The sequence below is a fragment of the Palaemon carinicauda genome, chromosome 1 (assembly GCF_036898095.1).
Source record: "Palaemon carinicauda isolate YSFRI2023 chromosome 1, ASM3689809v2, whole genome shotgun sequence".
Taxonomy (NCBI): domain Eukaryota; kingdom Metazoa; phylum Arthropoda; class Malacostraca; order Decapoda; family Palaemonidae; genus Palaemon; species Palaemon carinicauda.
The window spans coordinates 307,681,954-307,699,453 of NC_090725.1; the positions used below are offsets into that span (position 1 = coordinate 307,681,954).

A 17,500-nucleotide genomic window follows, 5' to 3' on the forward strand; every position below is an offset into this window, starting at 1 on the left:
AGGCTTTGATTTTTTGAAAGCATATACAATTTTCTTCGTTTCGCGTTCGTGCAACAGCGGGAATATGATATTTGCCTACAACTACCGGTATGTAATTTCTCTGACTGGTGTCATTATTCGTGCATAACTTGATACTGCGAATAAAATACTGGCCCAAAACAAATTTTGAACATTAGAAATTAATATTGCAATTGAAATACTGCACTAAAACACAATTTGAATATTATAACTTGATATTGCAAATAAAATACTGGCGAAGATATATAATACATTTTGAACCTTAGAACTTGACATTGCATATAAAATACTGGTCAAGAACGAATTTTGAATATTAGAACTGAATATTGCAAATAAACTACTGAACAAAAACACCTTTTGACCATTAGAATTTAATACTGCAAATAAAATACTGACCAAGAACACATTTTGAACATTAGAAATTATTATTGCAAAATAATTACTAGGAAAAAACACACTTTGAACATTAGAACTGAATATTGCAGATAAAACACTTGCCAAGAACACAATTTGAACATTAGAAATTAATATTGCGAATAAAATACTAGCCAAGAACACATTTTGAACATTAGAACTTAATATTGCGAATAAAATACTGATCAAGAACACATTTTGAAAATCAGAAGAAAAGAGAAGGATTAGTATTTTTGCAACATCTAATATGGTATCTCGTTCGTCCAACAATCTCACAAAAGAGATCTAAAACTAATAATTAGATATCTAAATCTAAGTTATACAAACCAACATATCTTGATGCAATGGCATTGAAATATATTTTGGGAGCTATTTCATTAAACTATTTCATTTAAACAAAGGTTTAACATTTGCTAGCGAGTATTAGTAACTCGTCACTGTAATAATAACAATTACAAAAAAAAAAAGGGGGATTACAAAGAAAGAATCAAGAATAACAGACAATCTATCACGCAATATATCATGAGATAAGACAGAATAATTCAGATTGTATAACTTACTCTTTCTTGTATAGTGGATACCTCACATTACCAATCATTAATGTACACATTATTATATAACACCAATGCGTTACTGTTAGACTTCTCAAGACCTCACTATCAATCATGAAATAATTGATTGATGTAGATATTGCTATATCCACTAATAAATAATATGCCATTTTCACGTCACAGACCACACTTGACAGCGGAGCAAAATAGTAAAGTAAATATTTAACATAGGAATAATCTACTAACATACCTCTTGTACTTGTTTATAAGCAATGATTGTAATACTGCGTAATTTATTATTCAAAATTTGCGTATAGACTTCATTGGTTATATATATGGAAAGTTGTAACCGCCCTCTCTCTCTCTCTCTCTCTATCTCTCTCTCTCCCTCTCTCTCTCTCTCTCTCTCTCTCTCTCTCTCTCTCGTTTTATATGATAACCATAACATATGGAAGCTGACTTTCTCTCTCTCTCTCTCTCTCTCTCTCTCTCTCTCTCTCTCTCTCTCTCTCTCGTTTTATTATAAGAAACCATAAAGTATGAAAGCTGACTCTTTCTTTCTCATATATATATATATATATATATATATATATATATATATATATATATATATACATATATATGTATATATATAAATAATATATATGTGTATATATACATAAATATATATATATATATATATATATATATATATATATATATAAATATATACTGAATATATACATATATATAATATATATGTATATATATATATATATATATATATATATATATATATATATATACTGTATATATATATATATATATATATATATATATATATATATATATATATACTGAATATATACATATATATATATATATATATATATAGATATAATATATATATATATATATATATATATATATATATATGTATATATATATATATAAACATATACATAAAATATATATATGTATATGTATATATATATATATATATATATATATATATATATATATACAAACACAAAAAATAAATGTCTTAACAAGGCAATAATCCATCCAACATGTCAATAAAATCAATCATCACCTTTTACGATTGCGGCACGCAAGTTATCCAATAGAATATGCATAAACTCATGTCATTTACGATTCTTAGATAATAAGTTTACTTCGAGCAGGTTCGCCAAAAGAGCAAACTATTTAAGGAGTAATTAACATAATCTGTTTTTCGAAGTTAATGTCTCCTACATAAATTAGATCCTGTTATTATTGTTAATATCATCATTGATTATAGTAGTAGTAATAGTAGTAACATTTAAAAGCAGTGAAAATTCATATCTCTGATATTTAGTAGAAGTAAAGAGCGTTAAAGGACTGGTATTTAAAAAGGTTAGATTTGTCAAACGATGAAAAACAAGAGATTGGTAATAAACATGGTGCTAATTCAGACTAGAAGATATGATCTTGAGGAAAAGTTCTAGGGAATTTGGAATGACGGAGCGGGGGTGGGGTTGGGGGGGGGTGGTGGCGGCGCTGAAACTGATGGGTAATGATGAAATAGCAATGTTAAAAACAAGAAGAATCTATATATTACACATTAATCATAAGGGGAATTGGTTCTAGTTTCTTTGATTAGTTTCTCTTTAGCGTAAGGATACAGTCTTTGTTTGAGAAGATTATATTATACGTGAAATTTCTTCCCTGTTCTGGAAGTGTTAGTTGCTGAAAAAACCTGTTATTGGTATTACCTGCAACAACCTCTTCTCTATCGTGGAAACGTTTGTCACTGAAAACTCTGTGTTATTGTTGTTACCTACACGCAACATCATCTTCCCTTTTGTGGAAACATTAGTCTTTGAAAGCTCCATGTTACTGTTATTACCTACACGCGACAACTTCTTACCTATCATGGAAACGTTTATCACTGATAAAAGTTATGTTATTTTAATCATCTACATAAGACAATCTCTTCCCTATCATGGATACATTTGTCGCTGATAAAAACTATCATTGTTATTACCAACAATGGACAACCTCTTCTTTTTTGTGGAAACGTTGGCTGCTGATAAAACCTGGTACTGTTATTACTTTCACGCGACAACCTCTTTCCTATCGTGGAAACGTTTGTCGCTGAAAATTTTATGTTATTGTTATTACCTACATGCGACAACTTCTTCCCTATCATGGAAACGTTGGTCGCCGATACAAACTATTATTGTTATTATCTACATGCGACAACCCCTTCCTTATCGTAGAAACGTTTGTCGCTGAAAACTCTATGTTATTGTTATTACCTACATGTAACATTCTCTTACCTATCATGAAAAAGTTTGCCACTGATAAAAACTCCTATATTTTATTACCTACAAGTAACAACCTCTTCCCTATCATGGAAACGTTGGTCGCCGATACAAACTATTATTGTTATTATCTACATGCGACAGCCCCTTCCTTATCGTAGAAACGTTTGTCGCTGAAAACTCTATGTTATTGTTATTACCTACATGTAACATTCTCTTACCTATCATGAAAAAGTTTGCCACTGATAAAAACTCCTATATTTTATTACCTACAAGTGACAACCTCTTCCCTATCATGGAAACGTTGGTCGCCGATACAAACTATTATTGTTATTATCTACATGCGACAGCCCCTTCCTTACCGTGGAAATGTTTGTTGCTGAAATTTTCTTTATTTTTGTTACTGTTGTTACCTACATGCAAAAATCTCTTCCGTATTATTGAAACGTTTGTTGCTGATAAAATCTGTTATTGTTATTTCCTACACGCGGCATCATATTTTCTATCGTGGAAATGTTTGTTGCTAATAAAAACTATTGTTATTACGCCTGTGATGATTTTGTCAGCTGAGAGAAACTGTTATTGTTATTACCTGAGGTCGACAATCTCCTCCTTATCCTAGAAACGTTTGTCGCTGATAAAAAATGTATTATTGTTGTTACCTACACGCGATAATCTCTTCCATATCGTGGAAACGTGTCGCTGATAGAAAATATATTATTGTTACTACCTAAACACAACATTCTCTTCCCTATCGTGCAAACGTTTGTTGCTTTTAAAAGATATGTTATTGTTTTTACCTACAGGCAATAATCTCTTCCATATCGTGGAAACATTTGTCGCTGATAAAAAATATGCTATTGTTGTTACCTACTCGCGATAACCTCTTCCATATTATGGAAACATTGTTACCTACACACGATAACCTCTACCATATCATGGAAAGGTTTGTTGCTTATAAAAAATATGTTATTGTTGTTACCTACACGCGATAACCTCTTCCATATCTTGGAAACATTTGTCCCTGATAAAAAATATCTTATTGTTGTTACCTACACGCTATAACCTCTTCCATATCATGGAAACGTTGTTACCTACACACGATAACCTCTTCCATATCGTGGAAACGTTTGCCGCTGATAAAAACTATGTTAATGTTGTTACCTACACTCGATAACCTCTACCATATCATGAAAATGTTTGTTGCTGATAAAAAATATGTTATTGTTGTTACCTACACGCAATAACCTCTTCCATATCCTGGAAACGTTATTACCTACAAGCGATATCCTCTTCCATATCGTGGAAACGTTTGTCGCTGATAAAAACTATGTTATTGTTGTTACCTACAAGCGATAATCTCTACCATATCATGAAAATGTTTGTTACTGATAAAAAATATGTTATCGTTGTTACCTACACGCGATAACCTCTTCCATATCCTGGAAACGTTACCTACAAGCGATATCCTCTTCCATATCGTGGAAACGTTTGTCGCTGATAAAAACTATGTTAATGTTGTTACCTTCACGCGATAATTTCCCTATATCATGGAAACGTTTGTTGCTTTTAAAAGAATATGTTATTGTTGTTACCTACATGCGTTAACCTCTTATCGATCATAGAATGACACACCGAAACTTTTGATTCCAGAATCAGAATGAATGACATCATCTATGACCGACCCGAAGTGCTGGATGCGCGTGCTCGTTTCGTCTGGATGTGGGTCCAGGGGATTTCGGTTCGAAGGATCTCCTATCTGACTGGTGTTAGCACCACGACCGTCTACAGGTGGATCAGAAGGTGGCAGAAGGAAGGAAATGTCTATTCCAAGATTAGAACTGGGAGACCGAGATGCATTTGTAAAAACAATATAGTTTAAGATTCATGAAGGCTTAGAAATCACTGGGATATTAATTAGAGCAATATCTTCAGATGTAAAAATCGATGTTTATATAAATATGCAGCTAAAATTTGTTAATCCTAATAGTAGGAAATCTCTGTGGGCTTAAATCATTTAAATTGATTCAGTTTAGTCCCGAGGCTCAAAATCGAAGATGTTTGTATCCCATTTACAATATTTAAATCACAGGCCACTCATTATATGTAGTTGGTGTTTCTGCTCTTAATTTCGTTTTCTTAGCTGTATACTCTAGATGATACGAATTTGTGAAAAATTGTATTTTCTCTACAAAATAAAAAAAATACAATAGAATTTGGTTGTTTTCTTCAAAATCGTCTGTAACATTCTGTTATGGTGGGATCTTGACTGAAATCATTGAATAAGAGATGTAGCTCTCTTTCTTGAAACTGGACCACTGTCTTAACAAACTCGTAATAAATAACAATGTTTATTGCGTAGCCTCCTGGCTAGTGCAATAGTAACCTGCGTAGCATTCGCATGGTAGCAGATCGATCCTATACCGGGACCGTGAGTTTAAGCGGTTTACTGGTGAGGCCACTGCTGTGGTTGGGCACCACAGTTGGGGGTTGGGGTTATCCGGGTGACGTTCTGGTGAGCATCTATTCTGATGAAAATGTAACTAAAACCAGACACCTTTACCTTACCCTTAGATACCGTATCTTTTCACTATTTTTATGTGATATATCCCTTTTCTTCTTATCAGATCCTGACATTAAAGGATTCGAAATGTACTCCATACCTCTTTACATCTATAACATATTATCTGGACGGAGTAATTATAGAAACATTTGCTTATCAGGTCTTTGAGAAGTGTTTTTTTTTATTGTGTATATCTCTCGAGGTGATGAAATGGGGTAATATCTCTTTGAAGTAAGTAGACAACTGAAAGTTTGCTCCTCAAAGAGAAGGACACTCCAAAATCAAACCATTGTTCTCTAGTCTTGGGTAGTGCCATAGCCTCTGTAATATGGTCTTCCGCTGTCTTGGGTTAGAGTTCTCTTGCTTAAGGGTACAATTGGGCACTCTGTTCTATTTAATTCCTCTTCCTCTTGTTTTGTTAAAGTTTCTATAGTTTATATAGCAAAAATTTATTTCAATGTCGTTCCTGTTCTTAAAATATTTAATTTTTATTTTTTTCCTTTCTTCACTGGGCTATTTTCCCTGTTGGGTCCCCTGGGCTTATAGCATCCTGCTTTTCCAATTAGGGTTGTAGCTTAGCAAGTAATAGTAATCGTAATAGTAATAAATTTAGTAATAGTAAAAAGATCATATTCACTTTCTTCAAATGAGCTGAAAATCTCGAATTCATTAAAATTTACCATTCTTATGAATGGCAGAGGCCAGGTACAGTGACATTACTGTAGCTAGCAAGACAATGCACCAGAGACTGACCATATACAGTATATACATATAATCAGCGCCCAAGACCCCCCTCCACCTAAGTTAGGATCAGGGAGGGCCATGCAATGGCTGCTGATGACTCAGCAGAGAGATCTATACGCTCCCACAAACCCCCCATCAAAAGCTCGCAAGGCTGTTGAGGTTACAGTGACCAAAGGATCTAACGAGTTTGAGCGGGACTCGAACCCCAGTCTGGTGGTTTTAAAGGTTTATGAATGGTAGGGGCAAGGTACAGTGAAAAGGCCCTATGAGGACAATATCCTAGAGACTTACCATATATACATGTTATTAGCACCCTAGCTCCCCAGGTCTTAACCAGGGAGGACGAGGCAATATAATTCAAGTCTTTTAATATTAACATATATATAGTCTAATTTTCTATTATGTATAGAAATGAAATATAGAGCTATATAACGACCCTTACATTAATGGTTACTAAATATGAATTCAAATGTAAGATCAATCTCTGTTTCTTTTCAGTTTTGACAAAATGGTCAGCAATGTACCATTCATGAAGGCGCTGCTCCTCTTTATTCTCTTGGGTACGTTCAGTAAACTTTTGCAACACTTACTTTACACTTATAGTTGATGTCGTAACTTTAGAATTAAAGTAAAAGGAAAATGAAAAGATGTAGATTCAGTTTGATGTTTAAATGATCATGTCTAAAACTCCTGGCTATTAAAGTAATTCTAATTGGCCGTTTTCATATAAATATACTAATTAAAAAATTATGTATGTGGTCTTGATAAGCTCTGAAAGGCAATGACATGAGTCCTTTTAGGGTCATTTGATATCAGGAAAACTAAGAAATTCTTGTTCTAGGAAAACATTTGCACTGCTCATCTTTATTCTCTTGGGTGGATTTAGTAAACTTTTACAATACTTACTCCAACTTTAGAATTAAAGTAAAAGTAAAAGAAAAACGTGTAAATTCAGTTAGATGTTCAAATTCTTTTGTTTGTGAATCCGAGCCATCAAACAAAACCTAATTTGCTGTTTCTAAATAAATATCTCAATGAGCTTACTGAACCGTACTTTATCATATGTCCATAGATGGAAAATCGTTGTTTAATACTGATTTTAACAATTATTAAGACATTTGATAAAGAACACTACAGTACTGTACGGTGAAACAGACAAGACGTAATGAACAATGTACACTGGCCATCTTTGCCTGGTTAAATCTCTTTCTTTTTTCTTTCAGATATTCCTATAAACGTCAGATGCTACACTGAGGAAACATCTATCTCCTTGAGAGCTTCAATGACGAGGAACCTTTCCTCAAGTCACGTGATCTCCATCATCCCTGAGGAAAGGTAAGTTTCTCTTTTAATACCATTTTGGGATGAGGAAATTGCATCCTGTTCTGCTTGTTTAAGTAAGAGAAAAAATCTCTCTTGCCTGAGGGTACACTCGAGCACACTTCTATCTTATTTCTCTTCCTCTTGTTTGGTAATTTTTTGTAGTTTATACAGGAAATATTTATTATAATGTTGTTACTGTTCTTAAAATATTTCATTTTTCCTTGTTTCTTTTCCTCACTGGGCTATTTTCCCTGTTGGAGCCCCTGGGCTTATAGCATCCTGTTTTTTTTTCCAACTACGGTCGTAGCTTAGCAAGTAATATTAATAAGAAGATGGATCGTGAAAAAGGAGAAGGAAAAAATAGATTATTCAGTTTCAATTTTTTCATTATTAAATAAGAAACGTCGTAATTCATTCCATTAGAGATACATTGGTTACTAAAGGAGACTAGAAAGGCTACTGGCTCTCTGGAAACGTGAAGACTAGGAGCTTATTTGATGGAAATATTGAAAATACTAAAAAATATAGATATTATAAATTAGAGTCATATAATTACCTCAAGTTGTATCCAAACTAGAGCCAATAGATGAACCTCAAGTTGTATCCAAACTAAATCCACCGGATAGAATATGAAATTGAAAATTATCAACATTTGGCACTGGTGAATTTTCCATGTATCAGATAAATTGATTTTATACACAATTTCATGAGAAATTGTAAAGAGTACCACTCCCTGTCTAGGTCAAGAATATATTGCATAAAGTGATTGATTTTTCAATGATTTTTATCTAAGTATTACCTTAGGCTGACTATTAAATCTTCAATGTACAATGCTTCTATAGCAGTAAAATAAGGCCTTCAAATCAATATTATTGTTTTCCAGAGAGAGAGAGAGAGAGAGAGAGAGAGAGAGAGAGAGAGAGAGAGAGAGAGAGAGAGAGAGAGAGAGAGAGAGAATAATATTTCCACAACTTTATTAATTATAGTTTGCAACTTATAACTTTCCTGTTTTTTTCAGGAGATTTAGCTTCATTGACCTAAACACATTGAAAGATCTCTTGCATTTCCTGAATTCGATTTCTCCACCTCATCAGTCATATTTGTTCTTTGACAGTACTTTCCAAGGTATGTTAACAATAACCATTTGAATTGTCTCATAACTTCCAAAAAGATTCTTATATTTAAATAAAAAGTTTCTTAGATTTGTGTTTGCTTCAGAAATAGTTTAGAATGAAAAGGTATACCTAAACAATTTGATATATATAACTTATATTCATATTTATGTGTAAGATAAGAATTTTTTGAAAGTCCATATTCTTCTGGCAATATCTAGCTAACAGCCAATATATTCTAGTTTTAAATTTATACTTTAATTGTTAGTCGATTTTAAATCCCACTTTGAAACATTTCACAGATGTGGCCAATGATATAATGCATCTTGAGATTTCTGTGTGAATTATGAATTTTTGAAAGTTCATATTCTTCTGGCAATATCTAGCTAGTAACCAAGATATTCTAGTTTTAACTTGCTACTTCAATTGTTAGTCGATTTTAAATCATGCTTTGAAACATTCCACAGATGTGGCCAATGATTTAATGCATCTTTAAATTTCTGTGTGAAATAAGAAATTTTTTAAATTCTACATTCTTCTGGTAATATCTAGTTAACAACCAAGATATTCTAGTTTTAAGTTTCTACTTTGATTGTTAGTTGATTTTAAATCACGCTTTGAAACATTCCACAGAGGTGGCCAGTGACTTAATGAAACAGTTTGGAAAATCTGAGAATATTGCAGTCCTGAAATCTGTAACAGGGACTGATTTAGGCGAAAACCTTCTTTCAACCAAACTGACATTAGGTTCTACCAACAGACGTCACATTTTCGTCCTTTGCACATTGGAGAACGTAGCAAAGATCTTCAATATGGTAAGGAATACTAAAATTTGTTTTGAAGTTCATTGTAGATGTTTTCAAATGGATATATGATCCTATTCTTACATTATTATTATTATTATTATTATTATTATTATTATTATTATTATTATTATTATCTTTAAATTCTAAGCTACAACCCTAGTTGGAAAAGCAGGATGCTATAAGCCCAGGGGCCCCAACAGGGAAAATAGCCCAGTTTGGAGAGGAAATAAGGAAAAATAAGATATTTTAAGAATAGTAACAACATTAAAATAAATATTTCCTATATAAACTATAAAAACTTTAACAAAACAAGAGGAAGAGAAACTAGATAGAACAGTGTGCCTGAGTGTACCCTCAAGCAAGAGAATTCTAACCCAAGACAGTGGAAGACCATGGTACAGAGGCTATGGCACTACCCAAGACTAGAGAACAATGGTTTGATTTTGAAGTGTCCTTCTCCTAGAAGAGCTGCTTACCATAGCTGAAGAGTCTCTTTTACCCTTACCAAGAGGAAAGTAGCCACTGAACAATTAGAGTGCTGTAGTTAACCCCTGGAGTGAAGAAGAATTGTTTGGCAATCTCAGTGTTGTCAGGTGTATGCGGACGGGGCAATTCTGTAAAGAATAGGCCAGACTATTCGGTGACTGTGTAGGCAAAGGGAAAGAACCGTAACCAGAGAGAAGGGTCCTAAGTAGTACTGTCTGGCCACTCAAAGGACCCCATAAATCTCTAGCGGTAGTATCTCAACGGGCGGCTGGTGCCCTGGCCAACCTACTACCTTATGAGTATAATGATATTGCTGCGTGGGTTTTTAGCTCTAACCATATCTTTATCTAACCTTAGCTCGTATGAACTACAGTATCATCATCACCTCTGAAATATCCTTTCTATAAAGTAGGAAGTATGTTTTGTCCTTAGCCTTTGCCGTTTGGCTATTGAACTTGTGAATCCGTAGGATCAACGGCTTGAGAATACAGTAATCCTATATTTTAGGACATTAGAAAGTTATGGAAGCTAATACTGATTATCACGACCATGCAGCAAATACCCGTTGATAGTAACTCTCCCTCAGCATATCAGAATTTGATAATTGCTATTCCAACATAACTAAAATAACCAAATTATGAAGATGAAATTAGTCAGCATTTGGTGGTAAGACCTTAATTGTGTTAGGATAACTTATGATGAACGTAACAGGTTTGAAACCACTTTCTTCTTCTTTGTCTGCATTTTTTCGCACTTCTAAGTGGGGTCGATGTTTCTGGCCCGGCCTCTCCATCTACCTCTGTCCCACACTTCATCACCGGTTAATCCCTTTGATCGAAGATCATCCTTGATACAGTCCATCCACCTTCGCTTTGGTCTCCTTCTCCTTCTCCTTCCCTCACTCTCCTCCCAATATACTGTTCATCTCTTCTCATGACATGACCATATCCCCTCAGTCTACTTCTTGGATCTTATCTGATAGTTCTCTAACTCCTGTGGTACCCCTAATCACCTCATTAAGCTTAAATTATCCTTTTCTTTATGTTTAAAGATATCCTCCAACAACCTTGAAAGCCGTTGGACCTGGTGGATTGTTCTGACGGCGGAGAGGAATCTGGTTTCCAAACTGGAAGGATTCTTGAGAGAAGGTTCACAGGTAATTGATTTTAAAGTATTTTTTTTTTCAGTTTTCTTTGGATAATGCTATGCGGGTAGTAAACACTTGAAAACACGTATATATATATATATATATATATATATATATATATATATATATATATATATATATGTATGTATACATGTACATTATATATATACATATGAATATATATAAATATATATATATATATATATATATATATATATATATACATATACAGTATATATATATGTATGTATATTATTTATACATATGTAAAGACAAAAAATTCCATATAAATAACAGGATGAAAAATAAATAAATGAGATAGATACCCTACTTTGAATGTAATTCCTAATCATATAGCTTCATCGTGTCATTATATTTTTGATCATAACAAAGTTTTTCATTTGAAACGTTCCTTGCATTCTTTGTCATAACATCCTAATTAATATGTTTTTGTAATACAGTTTGCTAAACAATGTCATTCCTAAGTGAAGGATAATGCTGAACTAAAGAAAGGGCAATCATAAAATTATCTATTACTTTTATATATTGTAAAAATTAAATGAAGATAATGCTAATAGTTATCCCTTTTTTCCTCTTAACATTATTCAAAGCCTCTGTTTGACTATAGTCACACTAGAGAATCCATGGGAAATAGGCCCCACCCCCTGATGACATCATAGCCAATCATGTTGTCTCCTGCGTTAACAGCTGCCACAATACATTATAAGTTAGCATAGTTTGAAATCTTTAAGGGGATGTATTGTGACCGCTGGTAACGTTGGAGGCAACGTGATTGGCTATGACGTCATCAGGGGGTGGAGCTTGTTTAGCCCAGAATCTTTGAGGCGACTGAAGTATCCTTGAAATAATTTGTACTAATTGTTTATGTTTCAGGTGATCTTATTAACGTTGGAGGAACCGAACAAAGTTAATCTTCTTTCCTCAAGGGTTGATGTTACAGGTTTGGTTAGGTAAGGACTGTAACAGTATTTATAATTTAGATTAAAAGTATTGTGTATGACATTATTCTTACCGAATGAAAATAAAGATTTTACTTAAAAAATAGTCTTCCTTTTTCCTACTGAGCACAAAATGAAGGAAAAAACACTATTTTCCTTTTATGAAAAGTTCATTAGTTTCTATAAAAATATTTTTTTAAAAAGTATCATTGTGAAGAACAAGACTATAGTCCCTGCAAAGATTCCGGGGGAAATAAGCCCCACCTCTGATGACGTCATAGCCAATCACGTTGCCTCCAACGTTATCTCACTTGTGAGCAGCGGTCACAGTATATCACTACAAACTTCTGTTTATGCTAACTTAAAATCACTTTTAGGGGATGTGTTGTGACTGTTCTTAACGCAGGAAACAACATGATTGGCCATGACGTCATCAAGGGGTGGGGCTCATTTTGACAGGAATCTCTGCGGCGACTCTAGTAATAAATATCCGTATTATCATTTACCGCTTCAGGTTTCAAGACGCGGGGCAGTTGAAGATGACGCCAAAAGGCTACACAAGCAAGATACTTCTTGATGTATTCGAAAACTTGGATGAATCGTACTCTAACTTCCACGGACGACGGCTGACATACACAGCCAACAGCAACCATCCATTCATTCTGTTCGAGACGATGAGTGATGGGGAACTTCTCCCAACTGCAGGTTTCGAGTTTTCCATTGTGAAAGCTTTAGCTGGAGCTCTCAATTTCACGTAAGTGAATATTCTAATTCATGCTGTTGAATGGATTTTTTGAACCTCTTCTCTTAGATCAATGAATGATTCTGTTTGGCAACTTCCTTGAGAAGGCTATGTTTTGATAGGTGTGTATTTGTTTGCATGTCTGTCTGTGTGTTTGTGATTTACATACCTCAAAAACTATTTGACCGAATCTCATGAAATTTGGTGAGATGATTGACCATGATCCAAAGACAATTAGATTAGATTTTGGGATATTTGGGTCTAAAGTCAAGGCCAAGGTCACGAAAAGTTAAAAATGTCTTTTCGCCATATCGTGGCCAATTTTTATCTGGTTTTCATAGAAATAGTGCTAAAATGTTCATAATTCAATTGCCGATCTTGTTATGTACAACATGATATAGGCAAAGGTATGCGCTCTACCGAGTGCCCGCTCTAGTTAGTCCATGTTTCTTTGTATTTATGCTTGGGGGATATCTTAACATGGTGAAAGGGTTTGCGTATCGCCATTGTACCAACCGTGTGTCACACGATCGTACATAATTCATTTTGTATATATTATGCTTGTATCTTCGCTCTTCCCTCGCACTAAAAAGAACCAGAATAAACATGTCTGCGTTTCGCCTCTGTAACATTGTCTGTCTTGTGAACATGAAAATTCCTGTGGCCTTGGGCTTTTGTATATAAAGGAGAGTGCTCTATAATAAATTAACTCAGTTGCTTTCATACTGCCATTGAGTTCACAACCTTCTCTCGACGGTCACACCATGATCAGCAAAGCTTTACCAGCCAACGGTCGCCCATACTTGATTGGTTTGGTGTGAGCGATCAATCTAAAGTCTCCCACCATCACCAATACACAGTAGCCAGCGTAGTGATTAAAATGTCGAAGCCCAGACATGACTAACAACATGTTTGAGGCCTTTGCAGGAGACTAGAAACTGCTGCTTTTGTTGTTATTGTAGATATATAGGATTAAGTCATTTTCAGAGGAAAGGGGGATGCAATGTCTTATATCCTATGTACTGTAGTATCTTTAAGACTTTATTAATAGTAGTAAAATATTCTCTTACAAATAAAAGAAAAAAACTTAGAGCAATAATTCTGATTAATCTTTGATTCTATATTATACCATTCATTTCCTTCCCTTATGGTTTTATTAAATACACATAGATTAAGGCACTCTCCCTTTTGAATGCACAATTTGTAGATTTTTAAGTATCTTTTATTTGATAACGAGCATATTTCTTGAACTATCTATTCTGTTTATCTCAGTAAAATTTCATGTAAAGAATATATTGTGAAATAAAATAGGTACAGTTGGACGCAGGAATTTCTGGTACACCTCGCTCTGAAGAAGTGCGCTTAGCCCCACATGTACTGAGCGGCAAGTTCCTACTTTTAGCCCCACCCACTTCCCCACTATCTCTCCCTACACTATCTGTTAGGTTACTCGCCGCGAAGTAAGGGTCTGACGAGGAGTACCTCTCCGTAGCGGCGCGTTCCAGGAACTCCTGTATCCAACTGTACAATTATACAGTCTTCCACTGTTTTGGGTTAGAGTTCTCTTGCTATTCTATCTAATTTCTCTTCTTGATATGTTAAAGTTTTTATAGTTTATATAGGAAGTATTTATTTTAATGTTGTTCCTATTCTTAAAATATTTAGTTTTTCCTTGTTTTATTTCCTCACTAGGCTATTTTCCCTGTTGGGACCCCTGGGCTTATAACATCCTGCTTTTCCAACTAAGGTTGTAGCTTAGCAAGTAACAATAATAATAATATTGAAGAATATCTTATCGAATATGGTTTATCAACGTAACCATTACGTGTAATATTTCTATAAGTTATAGATTTTGTAACATTGAAATAATGTAATTACGACTCAATACAAAACTCACAGAACTCGCTTGATCGCACCAGCCGATGGGAAATGGGGAGGTCCACTGCCTAATGGCACTGTGGTGGGAATGATTGGGGTCGTGGCCAGACGAGAGGCACACTTTGCCTTTTGTGAAATTAGCGTCACAGGTAAGTCAGCAGTGAAAAGCAATATCATCTCCCTTTGGGGGAAAACTGAATCCTCCATTCGGTCAAAAAAAAAAAAAAAAAAAAAAAAAAAAAAAAAATGAAAACAATACAAAACGGGATTTATTTCCAGCAAAATATTTGCAAGAAAACTACAGATCAGTTTATTGCAAAAGAAAACATGGCAGTCCTTTTCTAGACATTATTATCTCTAGATTGATTAATATAAATTTCATTGTATATTCTTATTGAAACATTCATTTCTGTATTCATTTTATATATTATACACTGTTAAAAGTTTACATAAAAAAAACCCAGAAAAATCCTGGAATAATTGTTGTCAGGCATCTACCGTTTTATAAAACGGATATATTGACGTAAAGGAGTGATATTACGGTCACAAACCCGTAAAATATAAAAAAGAAAGTAGGGTCAAATTACGGTCGCCTATATTTTATTGAAATACGGCTGAGAACAGTATATTTTTACGGAGAATTTCCGATTAAAATTGCGCTTTTTTTTTTTTTACAGTGTATGCATATTATATGTATGTTATATGTATATCATATTTTGTACAGGTATAAGGGAGGAAGTGATTGATTTCACATATCCACACTACATAGAGAGTCTGACGCTTCTGTCTCGAGCACCCATGGAGAAGAACAGGACATTCGCAGCATTTGCTCCTTTCACACCGCTGGTAAGCGCATGAAACACTTAGAAATTACGGATATATTTAAAGAAAGTAATAACAGGTGGAAGACTGCTGCACCTCCGTCTCATCCACCACTCAGTCCATTAATTCCCAAACAATTTTCACCATTGTTTATCTATTTGTCCGTTTGTCCGTCATTATGTTTGTCTGTTTGTTTGTGTGTGAACAACTTCCCGGCCACAATTCTACTCATAGAGTATAGTGAAGCATTAAGACGTGGAAGTGATTAAATTTTAGAAAGTCCTAGGTCAAAGGTCAAGGTCAGGGTCGAGCAAAAGATTGACCGAATTAACCCTAACCTTAACCCTAAGTTTGGACATGGTTGTCATACAGATTTCAAATATGCTTACGGTCTAAATTGATCCTGAGAAAGGTAAGCTTGTTTCGAGAAGTATGCTGCCGTGGCGGAGATCTGCAATCTCAGAGTGCTTTTCTAGTATTTAAATGTCACCCATGAATGGCAAAGACCATGACAATGCCCTTGCAGGACAATGCCCTAGAGACTGACCATATATACACATGATCAGCACACAAAACCTCTCTCTATCAAGGGAGGGCCACCCAATGGCTGCTGATGACTAGGCTGGTAGACCTATAGGCTCCCCCAAACACCCCGTCCTTAGCTCACAAGGAGGGTGAGGTTGTAGACACTACAAGAAACTATCGAGCTTGGGCCGGTCTCGAACCCCATTCCAGTATATAGATAGGCTGGGACATTTCTAATAAGTTACCACATATATTTAAAGAAAAGTGTTTATGTCCCTCTCCGAGTGAGGATACCTTAATGTAGTGAAATGGTTTGTGTTTCGCCATGATCAGTGAAGCTGTACACTTCAGGGCTACAGGTCTACCGTTACTAGGTTGGTTTGCTGTGATAGATCAGACAAAAGTCCCTCACCAAAATCAGTCCGCAGTGGCCAGCGGGTTGAGGAAAACTGGCCAAACTCCTGTTATGACTAAGGACATGTCTGAGGTCTTTGTCCTACAGTGGACTAGAAACGACCGCCATGGACAGCATAGTGATGAAAACTGGCCAAACCCCAGACATCAATAAGGAATTGTCTGAGTTCTTTGTTCTGCAGTGGACTAGAAATGCCTGCATTTGTTGCTGTGAGTGATCGGATAAAATTCGCTCACCATCACCAATTTGCAATGGCTAGTGTGGTGATGAAAACTGGACAAACCCCATGAATAAGGACATGTCCAAGTCCTTTGTCTTGCAGTGGACTAGAAAAGACTGCATTTGTTGCTGTGAATGATCAGACAAAATTCTCCCACCATCACCAATTTGCAGTGGCCAGCGTGGTGATGAAAACTGGACAAACCCCATGAATAAGGACATGTCCAAGTCCTTTGTCCTGCATTTGTTGTTGTTGTTTGGTTATGTGTATTTATAACTATCAAACAAAGATATATTTCCTTGGCAATTTAAAAAAAAATGCGGGCAACATAAAATGTTTATTATAAACATGGTAGAAAAGGTCGAATGAAATGTATTGGTGTTTCACATTTATACACTTGCATATTTATCTCTTACTGTTATCCTTTTCAGACCTGGCTTCTTATAGCGATTTCACTTTTGCTCATCGGTCCAATCATCAGAGCTGAGTC

General features: G+C 34.8%; 1 protein-coding gene across 1 annotated transcript in view; it reads left to right on the forward strand.

Annotated features, from left to right (window-relative positions):
* The first annotated feature begins 12,947 nt into the window (after window positions 1-12,947).
* Window positions 12,948-17,500, forward strand: part of LOC137640056 (glutamate receptor ionotropic, delta-2-like) — a 12,463-nt gene continuing 7,910 nt past the window's right edge. Inside the window, exons 1-4 of the mRNA XM_068372477.1 lie at window positions 12,948-13,162; window positions 15,050-15,177; window positions 15,753-15,874; window positions 17,442-17,500. The exon at window positions 17,442-17,500 is cut by the window's right edge and continues 170 nt beyond it. Of these exons, the coding sequence (XP_068228578.1) occupies window positions 12,948-13,162; window positions 15,050-15,177; window positions 15,753-15,874; window positions 17,442-17,500 (524 nt within the window). The remainder of the gene's footprint in view (window positions 13,163-15,049; window positions 15,178-15,752; window positions 15,875-17,441) is intronic.